General features: G+C 36.6%; 1 protein-coding gene across 5 annotated transcripts in view; it reads left to right on the plus strand.

Moving 5' to 3' along the window:
* Positions 1 to 18,497, plus strand: part of STXBP4 (syntaxin binding protein 4) — a 190,617-nt gene that overhangs the window by 117,197 nt on the left and 54,923 nt on the right. For 4 of the 5 annotated variants that reach the window (XM_033848305.2, XM_019945363.3, XM_033848303.2 and 1 more), the window contains one exon: positions 730 to 863. In XM_033848305.2, the coding sequence (XP_033704196.1) occupies positions 730 to 863 (134 nt within the window). Of the gene's footprint in view, positions 1 to 729; positions 864 to 1,126; positions 5,546 to 18,497 lie in introns of those variants that run through there. The other variant, XM_033848304.2, reaches the window with a different exon arrangement.

Here is an 18,497-nt window from a genome sequence, read left to right on the forward strand (position 1 = left end):
GAATAAAGGCTCTGTATTTGAATTTGAGAATTGATGCTTTAGTTTCTCCTTGTGAATTAATACTATCATGCTTAGGAAGATGCATTATAAGTAATGATGGCTTTGTCATCAGTTTAAAATTGTCTCTTTTCAAGTAAAAGTTTCAGCATAATGGTAAAAGTAAAACCTTGCATTTTAATTGTCTCAGAATGCATTCATTTCAGGTGACTTTCGCATTTTTTAAAAGTGGTATAAATGCTCTAGGCTTTTTTAGATTTAGGGATAGCAAATGGAAGAGTTTAAGAGAGAATTTCAGGAGCAAATATACATATTGAATTTATATTTAATATTACTAGAAGTAGTAGTAAATGTCTCTTTAATAAATTTATGTTTAAGTGCTTAATTTAAGTGTTTACAAAACTAAATAAAAGGCCAAATCATGTTAGCATAACACAAGCACTCACAAAATAAGCCAAACAAATGATTTAGGAGGAAGCTATCCTTCTATCCCTTCCTCCTTATGTATAAGGTAAACCTAATTTTTTAAATATGCCTATTTATTATATAATAAAGAATTGAAAACAGAAATATTATTTTGTGGGAATTATTTTGATTATGGCTACAAGAATACAATGTTCCCAGAAATCAAAAATTTTTGTACAATTTCATAACTATGAAGAATTCAGACTTAGCAAAGATAGATATTATTCATTGTGTAATAAGTTTAGCTTTATTTTATTGCTTCCATAGTGAAAGAAGAGCTATGTTAGCTTCCCAGACGTCCCTCACACCACTGGGAAGGAGTGGACGTAACATCCCAGCAACGCTGGCACTTGAATCTAAGGAACTTGTTAAATCTGTCCGAGCCATACTTGATATGGATTGTAAGTTTTCTGCATTTTTTTCATGCGCTTAAAAATAACTTATTTAGCAAAACAAAAGAAGAAAATTTCAAGTTTGATAGTTTAATCTTGTTAAATGCATTGGTTTGCCTACAGTAAAATTGATAGCTTATCGATAAAAATCTTAATGCAACCAATTGTAGGGGGAGAATACTTGCTTTATTTAAAGTGCTCAAAATGGCTTCCAACAGAAGGTAGCTGATTAAGACCTTTTTTTTTTTTTTTACCTCTACTTCCATCTAAAGTCTCTCTGAAATGGAAGAATAAATATAAAAATAAATCCACAACAGCACTGGAAACCTAGAAGGTTGGACTCAACATTGAGGAAATTTTTAATAATATACAACAGATGGAATAAGATTGAAGATACAGCCCAGCTGTGCAAGAGACCCCAGAACACAATAAAGGTGAAAGACAGTGAGTTAAGTAGAACCATGAAAAACCCTCAAGATCACAAGCAGGGAAAGCTAGGAACAAACCCTGGGGCAGTCAGCAGGGTAACGAATTAAAGGGCTGTAGAGCAGCTGAACGAGTTCCCTACTCTTCAGAGCTGAGAGAATACCTCTCTCAAGGGACTGCATTATCTGTCACTGGACACCCCCAGAGTCAGCCGTGTTCTCAGTAACCTCCTTACATATTTGTCTATGTAAGACTCCTGTCTCAATTTAGATATTCCTGTCTGAAATTAGCAATATTTTAACTTTTAAAATTAGAATGTCAGTAATAGCTGCTTTTAGTCTTTACATTCTGATGCTAGTTAGAAGTTATTTAGACAGCCGTGTTCTCGGTAACCACTGGACACCCCCAGAGTCAGCCGTGTTCTCAGTAACCTCCGTGTTCTCAGTAACCACCACAGGCCACATTGCTCCTATTTTTTAGGAGGGATGAAAATAGCCACTACTAATGTATTATGTGTAAGATCAGAATTTTATATATCAGACATTTTTAAGCTAGGATGGGAACAGTGGAGGGAAACACCTGCACAGACATAGCCCAGTGGACATTGCAATCATTAATTTTAATTACCTTGCTAGCATTAACCTTTATATTTGTCAAACATGATTATTCAAAGAAAATTTTTGAAGTTCAGCAGAACTTCTTTGGAAGAAAAGTGGAAAATTACATCTTCACTTTTTATCTGTCATAAGATTATACCCACTCCGCTGCTTAAAACTAGCAAATTGTTTCTAAGTGTCTTCCTATTTAGAAGTACAATTGCTAATGTTTGCATATTTCCCAGCACTTTTGTAATTATATGTGACATATCTTTTTCAGTGTGATAATTCAGATAAGCTCAGCTCATTTTTCTTTCTCTTTAAGCAGTAGCTTTTTCCATCTGTAATGAAAAGGAGAAAATTGCTATCATGTGGTAGATAATTCAGCCACAGCCTCCACCTCATTTCCTTTGCCATGGCTATCCGATTATTTCAAGTTTCAATTTGAAATTTTCATTTGGGTAATTGCCTCCACTTTCTTGTTAATTTAAGTATACTCCAGGATGTTATACTATGGAATTTCCTCAGAAATGAAATTAAGATTTCTTAGGTCTTATAGGTTAAAACCAGTCACTAAGGAATATCTAGAGGACAATTGTGAGCCATTTTTGGATCATGGACTCCATGGAAATCTGGTGAAAGTCCTCTTCCCAGAAATATGCAATTAAGCACATTTTTTTCATGCATTTTCAGAGTGTTTATGAACCCCAACTTAAGAACCCCTGATGTAAAATTACAGGGAACACGAATGCTTTCTACAGCATTGCAAACATGGCCATCCATCTCTCACAAGAATACCTCTAGCAGTGGAGAAGTATATGAATCACATAGGCTGCCAAGAGTCAAGCAGCACTTTGAATCCACGTAAACAATGTGCCTCAGAATCTCTGATGTTCCCTGGAGGTCCCCCAGAGAGCACCTCAATTGGTCATCCAACTTCATTAGGCAAATTACTTAACCTCTGGGCCTGTTTCCTCATATAAAAGGTAGAGATTATAATATCTGAAGTGGCAGGATTGGAGGATTAAATGAGATACATGTAAAGTACCTTAAAGTATAAGATGTTCTATAAATAGCTGTTACTGCTGCTGGTACCACATTACTATCTATAGTAATTAATTTAAAGAATACTTTTTCTCTATGGTAACTATTATATAATTATTTTCTAAAGCTTTGTTTAACTTTGATACATTTGAAAATGTGATAGATGAGACCTTTTCTTAATATATAACATTTATTGCTATTATTGATTTTGAGTTAGAATGTAATCATCACAGGAAACTGCGGTTAAATGTCTGAATCAGCAGCTTATCTTTCAGTTGTTTATTGCTAACTATAAGGAAACTTAGATCTGCTCTGTTACATTACCTTCAGTGAAACAGTATGTAGACATAATAGGCATTTTCAATCAGTACTGGAACCCCTGGAGGCCCTTATATTGATCTCCATCAATATTTACATGGTCAGTATTGCAATGCTTTAGTGTCATCTTTATTTGAAATAACTACATGTTTTAAAGTGTAATTTTCATTTGATTGACATCTAGATTAACAAAATTCTGTAATGAAAGCAGGAAGAGGCAGTTCTATTTTTAAAAAATGCATATTAAAACAATATCTGAAAAAAAAAAAAAAACAATATCTGGCTGGATATCCAATAGGAGGTTTTTTATAAAAAGAGAACTTATTGACTCCCTGGTAAATCGGCAGAGTAAACACAGGCTTCTACCTTCCTTCCCATGGAAATGATCAATGGAATATAAAAATAGGGGGGAAGTCTTCAAAAGCACTAGCAGTTACAGGCAAATCCCCAAAACTTTTCAACATAGGGCAGGAAGGACCACATAGAAGAGAAGCATGAAGGTCCTCTGCTAAACAACAATAGCAATTATGGGAATAACTGGAGGGAACCCTGACAGGAGGGCACCCCTTAATGCATTCTAATTTGAAGGGGTAATGAATAAAGTCAAAGACTGGCTAGGGGGTAGATGGACTCTTTTTACTCTATTATTTTGGTGAGTCAGTGTCATTTGTTGAAATCCTCAGGGTCCAACAGTTTCTGTGTCAAGCAGAAGGCCATCTGGGGCTTGGTCCTTTAGGCAGCCTAGACACACTTTAGACCTGACACACACTGGGGCATACAAGAAATGTATGTAAAGAAATAAATATAAAGGGAAACTGGCACAGCAGCTTCTGTACCACAGGCCACATTGCTCTGCACAGCCGCCTCTGGTCCTGGCTCACGACTCACTCCCCTCAGACTGATGCATTGTCCTTATACTTGCAATGCAATGCACATGGGCCAGCCTCCAGCCTGAGCTTTAGATCATACCCTCATCAACAACTTGGTTGAGTGTCAGGGCAGCCAGGGATCCACATATTCTCGCAAGGGTCAAAAACCAATTCTGAGTAGAGAGCTGTCTACATTCAAGGCTTGTATAAAGAGAAACATATAACACACACACACACAGTTCATTCAAGCTCTTATAAACAAATAGATATATATGTATACATAGAAATATATGATTATGAAAAAGTCCACTTTCAAGAAAATAGGAGATAGCTGTCAAGATTCAGAATAGACTTCAGGATCAAGATGGTAGGGTGATCTCATGCCATTCTGTTCCTACACTTAGAAATGACGTTTAAAATTTTGTGTGTGTTCAAAAGATAAAAACCGAGAAAGGAACGCCTCCCTGCACCAAAAACAGAGGGTAAAACTATAATAATAACTGGGGTCTTCAGCTTCTGAGATACACAGGATCGACGTGAGCAGCTGGAGCAAAAGTTCAAACACCCACGAAGGCCCAAATGACGTCAGAGCGAAGGAAGCAAGGAGCAGGGACCTTCCAGCATAAAATACACTTTCTTTTCTCAACTTACTCACGTATAAGGCATTAAACAAAAATAAAAATCCCTTCAGTTTAGGAGCCATCTGGGCCTGCCACCAATTAAATTTGAAAATAAGTGTTCTCATCACTACAGGTGGGAATATAACTTGACACAACATTCTTGGGAATCAGTTTTGCAGTATATATCAAGAGCTTTTAAAATGTCTATTTGAAAAGTGTTTTTGAAAGTTAAAAGAAAATTTTAATGGTCAAATATTTTAACCTGATAATCCCACCTGTTAGTATTTTTGCAAAGAAAATAATCAGTGATGTGCTTAAAAATGTATATACAAGTATTTTCATTGTGGCATTTCTTATAAAAGCAGAAGTATGGATGTTCAACTGTTACATATTGGTTGAATAATTATATAGCTTTTACTCAACCCATTGAAAATAAAGATGAACTTTTCCCCTACCAAGCAACAACCATCCGATTACACATATTTGTCTATGTAAGACTCCTGTCTCAATTTAGATATTCCTGTCTGAAATTAGCAATATTTTAACTTTTAAAATTAGAATGTCAGTAATAGCTGCTTTTTGTCTTTACATTCTGATGCTAATTAGAAGTTATTTAGGCAGATGGAAAAAGGCTCTTTGAGAAAAAGGGGAAACGCAGTACTGCAATATTTAAAGGCCTTCACAATTTTTCTTTTGGATCCAAAGCTCACACTTGATATAGCATCTTCTCATTGTACTTATTCGAGGTCTCAGACTCTCATCTTTGCCTTCCTTATTTCCTTCAAAGCATATTTTTATTAACCTACATGAATTTATCATGTATATATATATATATATATATATATATATATATATACCATGTGTGTGTATATATATACCATGTGTGTATAGCCATGTGTGTGTATATATATATATATATATATATATATATATATCTTTGGAAGTCAGCTATACTATTTAGAATGGGCATTATGGTATTTACTTCCCATAAAGTAATCATATTATTTATATATCTTTCTTCTCCTAGAATTGGGGAAAATGTTTCACGCATAGGGAATAGGTTATGTGATCTGATGCCATTTAAGAGACAGTTTCACCTGTTTTTTTAGACAGACCTATTCTCTAGTGACTTGGTTATTCAGAGCCAGATAATAACCACTGTAAATATTTGTGGTGTTTTACCATTCAAGGAAAATGGCAAACTCACATATTCTCTTATATTGTTGCAAATTGAAAGTAGGTTACTGCTATAATGTTCCATTAAGAAAATATATCAAATTTAATCTTGGGTCGTTTCTGGAAAATAAACTATACTTGAGTTATTCAATTTTGTTTTAAGTGGGCAAATTATTATTAGCCTCAAGAAAAATAAGTAATTTCTTTCCTGGCACAATTTTATTTCCAAAAAAAGAAAAAGTGAGGGAAAAATATATCACTTAAGAAAAGGTAATCATTTAGATTCACTTAGTTTCATTACTTCGTTCTTTCATGAATTATTTATTGAGTACCTACAATGTGCCAGACCCTGACGTAGACCCTTTGATAACAGCATAAACAAAATCCTTGCTATCAAGCTGCTTAAATAAATTGTAAGGGCAGAGATGGACAAACAAGTTAGCAAATAAGTACATGACAATTCCAGACAGTGATGACTGTGAGGCATAGAATAAGCCAGATGATGTGTAAGGGAATGTGAGTAAGTGGGGATGCTACTCCTCCTTTTTTGAAGAGGTGACATTTGAACCAAGATCTAGCCAGGAGGAAACCTGTATGGAAAGAGTTTTTTAGGCCAACTCTAAAAGCCTTGAGATAGGAGCGATCTTGACATATTTGAGGGACAGAAAAAAAGCCTGGGTATCTGATACATATGAGCAAGCAGGAGAGTAGCAGGAGGTAAGGGTGGAGATTTAGAAAGCAGCCAGATCGTATAGGGCTTTGAACACCACAGGAAGGAGTTTGGATTGTATTTTGAGTATTATAGAAGCCATTAATGGTTTTAAGCAGAAGGAATAACGTGATCGATCTGGTCTACATTTTGAAAGATCATTCAGGCAGTTTTTTGAAACTGGACTGTAGGAGTAGCGAAGAGTGAAGAAAGCAGGAAGACTAGTTGGCTATTACATGATTTACATAGGAGATGGTAGTAGCATGGGCTAGGTTTGGAGTAGCAAGGAACAAATGTTCATTTTTAAAAAGAGAAGTTGGTCAGCATGTATAATTTTTTGGAACACTTGAAATTCAGTATTAATGTTTAAACTTGATATTCATTGCATATCGGGTCAATGAGTAACCAAAAGTCCACAAGCACAAAGCAATTGCCTGTCATCATCTTGGATCTCAGACTACCTCATATTTCCCTACTGCCCCTTCTGCACATTAATTAAGTGTCGGGTATTTGCCTTTTTCATTAAACAAGTTACTGAGAATTGAAGTGTTGAAATGATTTAATAATACCAAACCTGTAGTAACCATCTGCTATTCTCTACTGGTACATAGGAAGCAAACATAATACAGTTTGTCAGTCATAAAAATCAGGAAGCCACCATGTTTCCAGTATTTAGTATACACAAACAGATATCCAGGGTGAGTCAATCCCAGAGCTACCACATCGTATGTGTTTTCACAGAAGATCATTTACAGGACAGTATTTCAGATATATACTTTAATCACATATACTGCCAGCAGCCGTAAGGTAGGAAGGCATGGCTAGACAAGCAAGACCTAATTTCTCACACAAAGCAGGAATATAGTTGTCAAGGGGGTTGCAGAATGCACAATATCTAGGATTTAATTAAGTAAAAGGCTGTATACCTTAGTACTAACATGGTGAACAGACTATAACATAAAATGATTTCCAACACAAAAGCAGAAAAAATACAAGGAATGCTTCAGAAATTACAGAGGCATAGATGGTAAAGTGTAGTGAATTTGCTCTCTTCCAAAAAATGAAACTAATTCCTTACACAGTTAGAACTCACTATAATAATAGGATGTCTAAAGTATAGTTCATGTTTCTGTCCTATAACTTGACAAGCAAAATGTAAATGGTGGCAGAAAGAAATATTTTCCCTCAAGACCTGAAACTGTCCTCATTCAAACTGAATGTGTTCTTTTAGGTTAATGGAATAGGTGTTCTCCAGAGTTCATATGAGGACAAAGTATTAACTCATCTCAAGAAAGCAGCAGTAGCAGTAGCAGTAGCAGTAGCAGCTTTAATGATTATTTAATATGATAAAATATCAATTTAGATCCAGAAGTTCCTGCCTTCAACAACAGAATATTCATATTACTATTACAAATAATATATTTTAAAATAATAATACCAAATATATAGAAGATTTTTTAAATTTTATGAGTTTTACAGTTTAAAAGTACCATTTTACATCAATATGTTCTCACACAACCCTGTGAGATAGGCATTATTATGTCTAATTTAAAAGATTTGAAAAGATTAAGGCTCAGAGAACTTAATTTACTTAAGTCACATGCTTGGAAAGGACAACGCCAGGACCCTAACCTAGGCCTTCTACTATTAAGTCCTATAAGTCTCACAGGGGTATAGTTAAGTCATTATATCGCAATTAATTGGCAGAATTTTTTTTTTCCTTGGGAGCATCTAAAATGGCAGGATGCCTTATATTCATTGTTATCTTAGATATGATAAAATATGATAACCTCTCGGAGTCTTGGTTTCCTGTCTCTAAACTGGGAATACAATCTTCATAAGATTGTTTCAAGGATTAAATGAACTAGTATAAAAGCACTTTGTAAGATATAAAGTGCTATGTAAAGATAAGATTATGTTTTAGGGCTTCCCTGGTGGCGCAGTGGTTGAGAGTCCGCCTGCCGATGCAGGGGACACGGGTTCGTGCCCCGGTCCAGGAAGATCCTACGTGCCACAGAGCGGCTGGGCCTTGAGCCCTGGCCGCTGAGCCTGCGTGTCCGGAGCCTGTGCTCCGCCACGGAAGAGGCTACAGGGGTGAGAGGTCCGCGTACCGCAAAAATATATATATATATATGTTTTAGAGTTCATTTTTTATTTTAATTAGAATCATTGACTAATTTTCATGTCTTACAAATATTCAGAATAAAGCAACAGATTACATTGGTTCAGGAAGCTTTAATAAATTTCAATCAGGTATAGATGGATACCTGACTCAGTGATATAGTTGTTTTCTCAGGAGGTCAGATTGGGAGAGTATCATTTTTTTTTTTTTTTTAGAAATCTCTGTATTGTTTGATTGTTTTTTTCTTTGTTATTTTTAGAGTGAGCATTTGTTACTTCTAAAATTTAAAGCATCCTTAAGTAAAATAAATTTTTAAACACCATGGAAACCTCACAGTAAAAAATAAAAGCTCTCTGGGCTTCCCTGGTGGTGCAGTGGTTAAGAATCCACCTGGCAATGCAGGGGATGCAAGTTCAAGCCCTGGTCTGGGAAGATCCCACATGCCGCAGAACAACTAGGTCTGTGTGCCACAACTGCTGAGCCTTCACTCTACAGCTCGCACACCTAGATCCGGTGCTCCCCAACAGGGGAGGCCACCACAGTGAGAGGCCCATGCACCGCAGCAAAGAGTAGCCCCCACTCGCCTCAACTAGAGAAAAGCCCAAGTGCAGCAACAAAGACCCAGTGCAGCGAAAAATAAAATAAATTAATTAAAGTAAATAAATAAAGAAAATCTCTTTGGAATCATTTACAAAACATTGTATAAAGAGAGAATAATAAATGTACCTAGACAAAAACTTTAAAATCTTTAATAATATTTTCCACAAATTTATGACCTTCTGAACTCATCCAACCATGATTACCAATTACATTAAAATGATTAGATCTTGGGACTATAAATACTATTGATGTTTCTCATTTCTTTTATAATAACCCCCAAATGCTAATGAAAGTTAAAGTCAAAGTAGATACAGCATTAGGAGTGAGAAAACCTAATTCCTGGATAAGATTTTTTAAACCTTAGGTAACTTCCTCAACTGCACTTTTGCTCCATTTACAAAATGAAAAGAATGAGCATCACAGCTTATTACATTACGGGATGAAATGAAGTAACATTTGTGAAATTGTCTTTAGTTTTTACATAAAAAGTAGTTGTTTGCACCCTAAATGAATATCTTTGTCAAAAAGATAGATTCACTTTTACTATTATAGAGGCAGAATAGCATAGTGAAAAGACCATATGCTGGATTCAGATTCCAGCTCTAACACCTAATAGATTTGTGCAAAAGCCCCAAAAGAGGTTCGTGTAAGCTCTCTTGAGTCTCATTTACCTCACCTATAAAAATGGAGAAGGCTTCCCTGGTGGCGCAGTGGTTGAGAGTCCGCCTGCCAATGCAGGGAACACGGGTTCGTGCCCCGGTCTGGGAAGATCCCACATGCCGCGGAGCGGCTGGGCCCGTGAGCCATGGCCGCTGAGCCTGCGCGTCCGGAGCCTGTGCTCCGCAACGGGAGAGGCCACAGCGGTGAGAGGCCCGCGTACCGCAAAAAAAAAATGGAGATATCACCAACTCATAGGGTTGTTATGAGGATTAAAGATAATGTTAACTGAAGTAACTAGCTGATTAAAGTTAATGTTTATAAAGTGGCTCATATCATCATTATAATATATCATTATTTTATCTCATTATAGTCATAATCTTCATCATTCATTGTCATTATGTAAAAGGGTTTTGTCCTCGCAACCTAGTCTGATATGATCAACTATTCTCTTCCTCCCTCTTTTTTTTGGAAAGCTGGAAACCTTGGAAGGTGAAGAAAGATTTCTATTAATGTAGATTTATATAATTTATCATTATTAAATCACTGAGCACACATAAAAATGATGTGCTAAAATCCCTGAAAACAATTCCAAAGTATCATTTTACTCTTTAATATAGCAGTAAAAATTTGAATAGGAAACCCAGCTTCAACTCAATTTTTTTTCATGGATATAAAGTTTGAAATAATAAAGAAAATTTGTATCTAACTGGCAGCCTCGAGGACTCTCATATTTCATACTGTCTTGTCCGTGGAGAGGGAGGCCTTGCCGACCTTCTATAGATGATAGAAATACTGAAAGTGCCCATGGATGGGTATAACTAGGCATCAGTTCTCTGCACAACTTTGACAGGCATTTCACCCATATGAGGGAGGAGTAAGCCATATAGATATCTGGTGCAAGAATGTTCCAGACAAAAGGTGCAAAGGCCTGAGGCAGGAAGGTACCTTGTATGTTTGAGAAAAACAAAGAGAGCAGTCTGGACACAGAGGTCCAGCTCATTGTATCATTCAGTCCTCAGCTCATTGTCTGCTTCTCAGCAAGGCCTTTCCTAACTACCTATTTAATTTGGGCCTTCTCTCTCCCTCCAAATACTCTATTTCACTCCCCTATTTTATTCTCTCCTTACGACTGTACACTATCTATTTTTTGTTTATTTTCTTGTTAATTTTCTGTCTCTTCTATTAAAATATGAGCTCCCTGAGAACAGGGATCTTGACTGTCTTGTTCAGCACAATTTAGGCAATGCCTAAAGCAGTACCTGGCACACAGTAGGTTCATGAAATATTAATATTTCAACATTGTGATTAATATCTATTTAATATATATATTTAATGTATATGTTTAACATATATGTTTTAATATCATTTTCTTAGGTGTGAACTTAAACTAATGAGGTCTCATTTTTATTCACCAGAGGGCCATCTATTAACAATGACCCTCAGTCTGTAGTGTTGAGCATATGAGGAAACCAGCACACTCACACAATGTTGATAGATGCTAGTCAGTTCAGCTCTTTTGGAGAACGGTCTGTCTGTGTCTCTAGGAATCTAAAATGTACATTTTCTTTGACCCTTCAGTTTCACTTCTAGGAACCTATTATGGAAATAAATGCCTACTCATATGCATGAATCTAATATACAGAAATATCCACTTGTATGTGCAAACAGATATCAAATAGTCAGTTCCTTCCACAAATATTCATTACATACTTGTGTATCAGGCACTGAGAAGAGAGGCTGGCTCTGCTAACGCTGAGAATGTCCCTGAGGCTGAGGTATGAGGCAGGTGAGACTTGAGGAACAGCGGAATCACCTCTTCTCTCTTGTACATGCAGACCCTAGGTGGGGTACCACACATCATCAGCTACAACCTTGTTTTTCAAAGCAACAAGTCTGATAGATGGGGAGTAATACTATTGAAAGCCATGAACTGTGAGTGATGCACCACAAAGAGCATTAGAGATGAGAAAGAAAGAAACCAAAGTAAATCTGTAAGAGTGGACCTCAACAGTCCAGGCAGAAAAAGAGTATGAATGATACTTTCTCAAAGTAGATCATTAACTAGTGCATGCCAAGCTGTTGTAACACTGAAGCACTTCAACTGTTTTGTGTAACATCTGCTGGAATTGTAGTTCTTCCGAAAGTATATGGAAAGGATGTGATTGTTTATGTTTGTACATATTTGGACATATACCACAGATTCCATGAAAGCAGTTTTGTCTTGCTTTGTTTTGTTTTAAATTTAGATAAAATGGATTTGTTCTCATGTTTAGAAACCATCAATGGGACTGTGGCTTGTGGGGTAAGAAATCCTAAAAGAAGAACTGTACTGTACACAATTACTTACAGTCTCAGTAGGAAAGAAAAGGTAGTGATATACAAATAAATCAAGGGAAACTTCACAGAACTCTTTGATGAGCTTAGATGTTTAAAAAGTATACAAATATTGGACAAAGAAACAACCTAGAACTAACATAAACTCTTCGGAACAGTGGCAGGAATGTTAAAGCCAGTATTAACTTAAGTTGTTTTTTTTTTTTAATTAAAGATGAGAAAAGCTATATTTGAAGCAGTAACAAAGAGAAAGAAGATTTGGTATGTTAAGTTAATATAGAGAGGGGAAAAGTCTAAGTAGTGTGTTAGGCAGATTCTTTGGTGGTCTCCATGGTCCCTACTTCCCAGTGTTGGTACCCTTGTGTGATTCCCCTCCCCTGGAGTATGTGCAGGACCTGTGGTTTACTTGTAACCAGTAGAACTCAGCAAAGATGACAGGATGTACACGATAACATTACATAAGATTTTAGTGCTCGTTTTGCTGGAGTCTCTCACTCTTTCCTGGCTTCAAAGAAGTGAACTGCTATGTTGGGAGACCCACATGGCAAGGAGCTGAGGGTAGCCTCAGGCTGACAGCCAGAAAACTGAAGCCTTGGATCCTATAACCACAAGGAATTGAATTTTGTTAACAATACCAAAACTTTCCCCAGTCGAGCCTCAGATGAGACCACAGTCTTACCAGACACTAAGCAGAGGACTCAACTAAGCCTTGCCCAGACTCTCAACCCACAGAAACCATGAGATTAAAAAATATATATGTATTATTTTAAGCTGCCAAGTGTGCAGTAGTTTGTTACACAGCAATAGAAAATGAATATCATAACTACTGCCATTTGCTTCTACCTTCCTAGTTGAGAAAATGACCTTCAAAGCAGCAAGGCTAGAATTTTCCCTGGAATAAAAAAAAATTCCTTCTATTAGAGTTAAAGATACAAATTACATTTTTAGAGCTTTGAGTCAACCTTCAGACTCCCCATGAGATGACTCTTCTCTATCTCCGCCACCTCTTTAACTCTTTTCTATCCAGTCAAAGGAAGGTTGGGGGAATTTGAAGGATACTCCTTTACAAGCATAGTTAAAACAAGGGCCTCCAGAAGCAGACAGCTGCTGTTATGCTAGAAGTGGTGGCATGAGCTGAGAGAAACAGGTCTTCCTCCTCCCCATGTGATGTCTCATTCACAAGTCACATTCCCACTACCTATCACAGTGCATGACACATAAGTTGATGGTCAGTGACTGTCTGATGAATGAATTCCTTGTTAAGTTACCTCATCTATAAATCCAATGAGAAAGAAGGAAAGTCATCCCTCCCTACTATGGTCCTTTTCCTTCTTAGACTTTTGGGAATTAAAAGGCAATCATGACACTTATATGTGTACAAGGAAGTAAATGAATGAATGCTGAGAGTACAGAGATGAGCGAATTGCTTTTTGTTCATAAAAGGAATCTATAAAACCTAACATGAATACTGATAATTTTATAATTCTCTTTTTTCCTTCTCAGTCTACAGAGTTGTGTTTAGTTTTTTTTTTTAATTGAGATATATTTGACATGTTTAGTTTTATGAGTCTTGGTCAGTGTTGGTAAATGCCAAAAGCTTAATTGTCTGATTCCAAATGATACTGACATAATGAACTCATTTGTTATGTCTCCATTTTCTATCTTCACATCACGTAAAAGTACAAACTTTTTATAACCTGACAATAATTGGAATGCCTTTATCTTTCATTCATTTTATTGTCAGCTTCCTTCTTTGTAGACCTCCAGTGGAAACATAATTTTAACATTATTCATTTCTGTTTGGTACATTGAATGCATGATACATTGTACCTCATTACTAACAATTTGTGAATTCTTTATAAATACTTTCATTAATTAATTCCTAATTGCTTTGTTGGATATTACTGATGACAAATGCCCTGTTATAGTTTCATTTATGTAACCTATAAGTATAAAATGGACAAAAATGTATACTCCATTGCTTTTAATGTCCATTTCAAAAACATGGTAATTTTTTAATCTAAACTAAGGAAATGAAACTATTTCAACTCATAATGTCATTATTTATGAATTAGGAAATTACATACCTGTAGAATTGAAACCTTTTTTTAAAAATGAATTGATAAGTGCTCAGGGGTCATGTGTAATGCCTAAGAACATGGTTAATTTTTTAAAATTTAACAAGCACTATATTATTTCTCCCTACAGTCTGTTGTCTAGTGGTCTTTAACACATAAATCATGCTACATCACTCTCCAAGTCAAAACTCTCTGATCACTTCCCATCACACTTAGAGTAAGATCCAAGCTCCTTACCATGGCTTGAAAGGTCCTTCATTTCTGGCCCTGACTAGTTCTCTACTACTCTTCCCCTGCTTATGCTACACCAGTCACATTGATCTTTTTATAATTCTTCAAACATGCCAAACTCATTTCCACCCCAGTGCCTTTGCACTTGCTTTTCCAACTTCCTAGAATCGTTTTCCTTCAGATCTTCACAAGACTTACTCCTTCATTTCATTCAGGTCCATGCTATAATGTCTTCTTTTGAAAGACACTTTTCCTGGCCACTCTATCTAAAATACTAGCCCAGTCATCACTACCAATCACTCATGATCCCTCTACTCATGTTTTTCTAATAGCACAGATTGCCATCTGAAATTGTGTCTGCCCCCCCAGAACATAAACTTCAGGAAGGCAGGGTCCTCACTGTGTTGTTCACCACTGTAGCCCCAAAAATTACTACAGCAGTTATTCAATATGTGTTAAGTAAAAAAACTAAGATCATAGAGGTAGCCTGTGTAGGACTAAACATCAGCTGAAGAGAGAAACAAGGAAGTGAGGTAAAAATAACACGAATTTTCAAGCCTGGATTATTGGAGGGTGGTAGAACCGTTAAACGTCACAAGGAACTCAGAAGGAAAGACAGAAGGACCAGTTCTGTATTAGACGTTAGAAATGCTGGTAGACATCGAGAGGGAGGTGGGAGAGAGGTCACGACTAGAGATGTTGTTTAGGGTGCAATTCATGTAGTTCTGATAGTTGAAGCCCTAAGATGGCAGAGAAAGGGTGTAACAGGAGAAGAAGGAAAAGTCCTTTGGGGACAGCTCAGAAGAAGAGGGGCCAGATGGGGAGCAGTCAGGATGACAGGAGTAGGAATAAAGAGATTATGGGGAGCTTAACAAAAAAGAGCTCAGGGAGAAGAGAATTTCACAAAGGGAGTGTTAAGCAGTTCTAAGTGCTGATAACAAGAGGACAACATGTGAAAAATGGATTGGCTGTGATTGTAAGCATTTGTGACCTTTAAGAGAGAAGCTTCAGTAGATTGGCGAGGGCAGGAATACATTTTACACCAACACTGACTTGAATGTCAGTTTAATCTTTCCTCTGTGATTCATAAGGCATTTCAACATCTCTAAGGACCTCTTGGTCATTTTATAAATATCAGTTATGTAACTCAGTAGTTTAAAAAGTATTGGATTAAGGAAAAAAGATAAAGGAAATTGAACTGGATCTATACGGATCTTACAGCATATGGTAGAAGTTCCTTAATTTAAACAAATTACTGCCTGTGCCCAGGTTTCTGTGACTTTCTAGTGAGGAATGCAGTGTGCTCTGATAGCTGTCAACAAAGTGTCATTAAGCGTGTGCATAGTTTTTTAAATTGAGAAGTGCTAAGATAAAAGGGAAAATGTTAGTTAAGCCAACAATATTTTTATTTTATTATCTGCTGACATAAAAATGGGTTAGGGCTTCCCTGGTGGCGCAGTGGTTGAGAGTCCGCCTGCCGATGCAGGGGATACGGGTTTGTGCCCCGGTCTGGGAAGATCCCACATGCCGTGGAGCGGCTGGGCCCGTGAGCCATGGCCGCTGAGCCTGCGCGTCCGGAGCCTGTGCTCCGCAACAGGAGAGGCCACGGCAGTGAGAGGCCCACGTAACGCAAAAACCACCCCCCCAAAAAAAAAAAATGGGTTAAACTTTATTTTTGTTATTTTGAAAAGGTCTGAAAAGAATGAATAAGCAGGGAAAATTGCTCACACTCCACCACCAAGAGGCAATCATTGTTTGCATTTTGACCTAATTACTTTCAGTCCTTTATTTCAGATTTTTAAAACTTCTAACACTTTTGTGTTATTTTTTTCTATAATGGGAGGAGGAATATAGTAGCCAACAGCATGAGCTTGAGAATCAGATTGCCTGGGTTCAAATCCCATCTCTTGATGAGTTTCATAACCACTCTGCACCGCAGTCTCCTCATCTATAAAATGCAGGAACAAATAATTCTTCCATAAGCTTATTTGTCCTAATATCTGGCATATAAAACAGAGTTGATCCCATACTCTTTCCACCTTTCCCAACTTACTTGTTCTATTTTCCCCCTCCACTGGCACTCAACTGCAAGACTTTTCATCACTTTCATTATTTTAGTTATCATTTTCCTAATGTTCTCTACTTTTCTCATTGGTTTTAAGATGCAAATATTGTTTCCAAATATAATATAGGTTGGGAGCCACCTCTACTCCTGGATACTGAGCTAATATGAGAAACTGAGGAACCCTGTTGAGGATTGTACTTGTCTATAGTGGCCTTAAAGTTGCACTGCACTGTGCCCCCACATTAAAGTCAAACATGGCCTGACTCTGTTCTGAAATTAAAAAGGATAATAAACTAATTAAAGCATTTTATTGTCTGTATCAGAGTTATTATCCTGAAGCCATTAACCATACAATGATAATCAAATGACTGGATGGGCCATTAACAGTAATATGTCCCTAGGGCACCACATCACAACTGTGTGCATTATGTGCAGATTATTGTGACAGAAATGTTTCTAAGACTAGGCTAAATGTGAACTATTTAAGTAATAGAGAATCCAAGGGAAAGCAGTTTCTTCTTTTGTTTACTTAAGGAAAGGATTCGAATAATTGATTTCAAGTATCTTTAAAGAAAGGGGAGATTAAGAAAAATCGCCTTGTTAGCCTCTTGGTTAAAATAATTGGTCAAATAGCATCAAGGCAGAAGAACATGGCCATAAAAGCTGCAACACCTCTCATGGCTTCATGATCGAAAACAAAAGTAAGCCCTGAGTTCTCCCAATCAAACTCAATGGGTCATTTGCGTATGACAATTATAGTTACATTTCCCAAAGCCAACCTTGCTTTTGAGTGTTTTGGCACCCTTTCAATTACTCTCCTGTTTAGGGGCTCAGAAAAAAATAGGTGAAGTATCTATAATATTCTTTTTTTTTGTGAGCAAGTTTTTTATCAACCTTACTCTTTTCTGAAACCTCTTTTCTCCGTTCTAGTACTGTAATGTAGGTTATTATCCAAAGGTGGATCTGTTTTTATTGATAAGGTACTGACAAGGTTCTGTGAAGTGCATCGCTGTGCTTTGGGTTGGAGAGTTTTTATAAACAGCAAAGTGCTATTGTTTTGTTGCTTGAGAAGATGGTGAATTGACATTAACTTAAGGAAACAGACTGCTGTAGGTTTTTCTAAGTATCTTGCAGTAAATCAACCTTCAAAGACTTCCTTAGGAAACACATTGGCTCTTTTTAAAAATATAAATGCAATATATTAAACATAGTTCTTAAATCATCTAGCTCTTTTTTTCTAATCCAAAGATAAGAAAAATATATCAATTTGTAATATGACTTCCTAGAGATTTGGATAACAAAAAGCTTGGACGGTCTTAATCCAGCAGAGCTGTCAGTTTCCTAGTTCTTTGTGTGTTTTCATTTGTTAGGAGTTGGCTAAGAGGAAGGTCACATTTGTGTGACCACTTGTGTTGCCTCAGTTCATGGTCTTGAAATTTTCTTTTAAAGAGGGACTAATTATGTACTTCTTCCCAAATAGAAAAGCAAATTTTATTTACATATTTTCTGAATTTTTAACTGTACCCTCTTTTTTATTCTTTGGAGTGGAAACCATTGTTTATTTGTTTTCTCTTTAATGAAATGTAATGACACGATTATTTAAAAATAAGCTTTTACTAGAATATTTGGATCTCTAGCCCAATCACAGTTTACAGTAGTAATTCATCAGCAGAGTTCTGCCATCAGTGAATCTGAAGTTCAGAGTTCTAAAGCAGTTGCAAAGGGAAGCAGACCTAAATAATGAGAACATTTGTTAGGATGGCAAGGTATCATCTTCCAGCACCTGGATTACTTT

The sequence above is a fragment of the Tursiops truncatus genome, chromosome 20, assembly GCF_011762595.2.
Source record: "Tursiops truncatus isolate mTurTru1 chromosome 20, mTurTru1.mat.Y, whole genome shotgun sequence".
NCBI classification, from domain to species: domain Eukaryota; kingdom Metazoa; phylum Chordata; class Mammalia; order Artiodactyla; family Delphinidae; genus Tursiops; species Tursiops truncatus.